Here is a 2913-nt window from a genome sequence, read left to right as displayed (position 1 = left end):
GCCGCCGCCCTCCACTTCAGGAGACGCAGCCGATCCCGTTGAGGATCCGCCGCCCTCGCACGTCAGAGCCGCCGCCCTCGCACGTCAGAGCCGGCGACGGTCCCCTTCAGGAGGACGCCGATCCCCCAGATCCGGCGCTGCTCCCGTTGAGGGCCTGTCGCCGATCGCATCCAGGTTCCCCCGACGAGATCATTGCGGATATAGGTAAACAATGAAGTTTATACACAGTTTATACACAACGCATGCTCATACAGCCAACGCATGTTCCTATCTTGTAGAAGAAGTCATTTTAAGCACGCGAGTGTAAGCTCGGTACCCATTGCACAAACTCACATGACAAATGTCTAACCATGCCTTCGGAACAAGTCAGGAAACAAAAAAATTAGTAATAAGCAGAGCCCTGTAAATCAGAGAGGAAACATCTGAACTACTGATATTTAGTGTTCAGTGGCAATGAAAATGACACCTTCATGTGATCTTGGGCTTGCCTCCCTGTGGTCACAGCAAAAAAAAGATCAAACTTATTATGTATCCACTCATGGTCCGTAAAGGCACCACAACTGATCAAATTTTAAGTTAACAGGCAGGTTCACAGGTCACTGGGATTTCTTTATTTTTTGTGAATTGGCATGTCAAGCAGGAGTGAAATGACAAACATATTAAGTGACGCATCACGGATGTAGGTTAAGAAAATAGGAAATGTTACTAACCAAGTGTAGGATTATCCCGCAATGGAACATATGTTGAAGCACGAGTTCCGGAGTTAAAAGCAGATGTTTCATCAAGCGGCACTACAAATCAGGCATGATGAAAGTCCAAATGCATACTTATGTAAGAAAAAATGTAGAGTTAGCAAACATGTAACATTTACTAACCATCATTCGAGTTTGCCTGCACTGGAGGAAATGTTGCAGTATAATTCCTTGTGTTACAAGCAGATAACTGATTATGCATTGCAGCATCTCTGACCTCTGCACAAATTTTATGATGCCATGATGGTTAGAAGAAATACAACGTTTTTTTATTTTTGAGGTACATAGGATAGAGGATAGAAGTAAAGCAACAAACTTAGAAATACCATTATTACAAGGCTCGTTGGTCAACATCCTTCCAGAATATGAACTTGAATTATTATGACCTGTAAAAGAATGACACAGATCATCCACCATAGATATACATACATTTACCTTGATCAATTTGTAACTGACCACGAAAGTAAATATCACATAAAAGGGTAAGGAGCAGTATACAGAAACCTTGTCAACAAGTATATGAATATTTAACATAGGTGCATATTGACTGCATAGCAACTTGGTAACTAAGTTTCTCTTAACTAAGTTTGCTAAGTTTTGAACTAAGTTTCTGTTAGCAAATGTTCTTACTGTTTCAGAAAACCTTGGAGTAGTTGATAGGAGTTCATCTTGTTAATTTCAAACATTCCAGACTACACTGCCAAAGCTGGAACTTGAATCGCTAATACACTGGCAATCCTTTCAGTAATAAGATATTAATGAATAAGCAGCAAACAAATATTTCCTCATTGTATGAAGACAGCAGACTCATGACTTACCATTGTACAAAGCAAGAGATTTCCCAGCATTGGTTAAGTTAACAGGCAAAGCTCACAAGTCATAAGGATTTTTCTTTCTTTGTGATTTGTCATGTCAAGCAGGAGAGACATGACAAACTATCAAGAATGCAGGTAAGATAGGGATAAGAAAATAGGAAACACTACTAACCAAGTGTAATAACCCCGTGATTGGTTTCTACTCTTTAAAACAGTTCTCAATTGATACCAAATAAAAGGTAGGAAGGGCACTTCCAGAGTGGATAAGATAGTTCTACATACCAGAACTGACGAATTGATCCTGTTGAAAATGAAGAAGCATTGAGCAAAAGAGCTGCTATTAATTGATCCTGTTGAAATTGAAGAAGCATTGAGACCAAATAGGAGAAGAGTGCTGATCCATTAACTTGCCTGCAGGTCACTCTACACATGAGCTCAGTTCCAGTAGTAATATCCTAAATGGTGTATCAATTGCAATATGAAGTGAGTTGTAATATTATTACTAAATAGCTGCAGTTTGACCATGAGTTTTCTGCAAAGCCATGGTAATCATAAATATTGTCGTTACAGCATGTCTACATTGTTTAATTGTTCAAGAATCAGGATGAACTTGATTTCCACAACATTTTTTAATCATGAATCATTGTCTTGTCTTCATTGTTGAGTACATTTGCAGTTTAGCCCTAATGGCTTAGGTGACTGGTAGTTTTATATTACGCACAAAATGGAGAAGAATTTGGAAGTTTTACACTCTACAAAATAACAATACTAATAGGCTGGTTGGGGCTGAAGGATCAGCTGCAGTGCAACTTACTTGATATATACATTGTAGAACTTAAGCGAAATCAAGTTCTTTTCCAGATTTAAGAAATCCTTTGAATTTTCCAGGGGTTCATTCCATGATGTGGCTGCTCATAACTGATTCCTGGCCATCTTGTGTTGTTTTATAGACTTGGTCATGAGTGTACAATTCTTTTCTAGACTTGTTCATTGTATTCAGGATTCACTATTCTTAGTACATTTTCCCACTATTCTTTACCAGACTTGCTCTTGTGTCGCCACGGGAGCCGGAATTTTTCAACACAAATAGAGGGCATGAAAAACATGTGTCGTGAGTGTAGAATATTGTTTTACAGACTTGGTCATGAGTCTACAATTCTTTTCCAGACATGTTCATTGTATTCAGGATTCACTATTCTTTGTTCATTTTTGCTACTATTCTTTACCAGACTTGCTCATGTGTTGCCACGGGAGCCGAAATTTTTCAACCCAAATAGAGGGCATGAAAAACATGTGTCGTTAGTGTAGAATATTGTTTTGCAGACTTGGTCATGAGTCTACAATTC

The 2913-nt window shown here is 38.9% G+C and overlaps 1 protein-coding gene across 1 annotated transcript; it reads right to left on the bottom strand.

The window, feature by feature from the left end:
• Positions 1-201: 201 nt before the first annotated feature.
• LOC109758296 (uncharacterized) lies at positions 202-1978 on the bottom strand. The gene is made up of 5 exons (XM_040392466.3): positions 1850-1978; positions 1079-1138; positions 876-971; positions 711-791; positions 202-492 (listed from the first exon to the last, which is right to left on the bottom strand). The coding sequence occupies exons 1-5, from the start codon at positions 1887-1889 to the stop codon at positions 428-430; spliced, it is 342 nt and encodes a 113-aa protein (XP_040248400.1). The 5' UTR covers positions 1890-1978; the 3' UTR covers positions 202-427.
• Between the last annotated feature and the right edge of the window lie 935 nt (positions 1979-2913).

Source organism: Aegilops tauschii, chromosome 6 (genome assembly GCF_002575655.3).
Source record: "Aegilops tauschii subsp. strangulata cultivar AL8/78 chromosome 6, Aet v6.0, whole genome shotgun sequence".
Taxonomy (NCBI): Eukaryota; Viridiplantae; Streptophyta; class Magnoliopsida; order Poales; family Poaceae; genus Aegilops; species Aegilops tauschii.
This window is presented reverse-complemented; position numbering and strand designations above follow the sequence as displayed.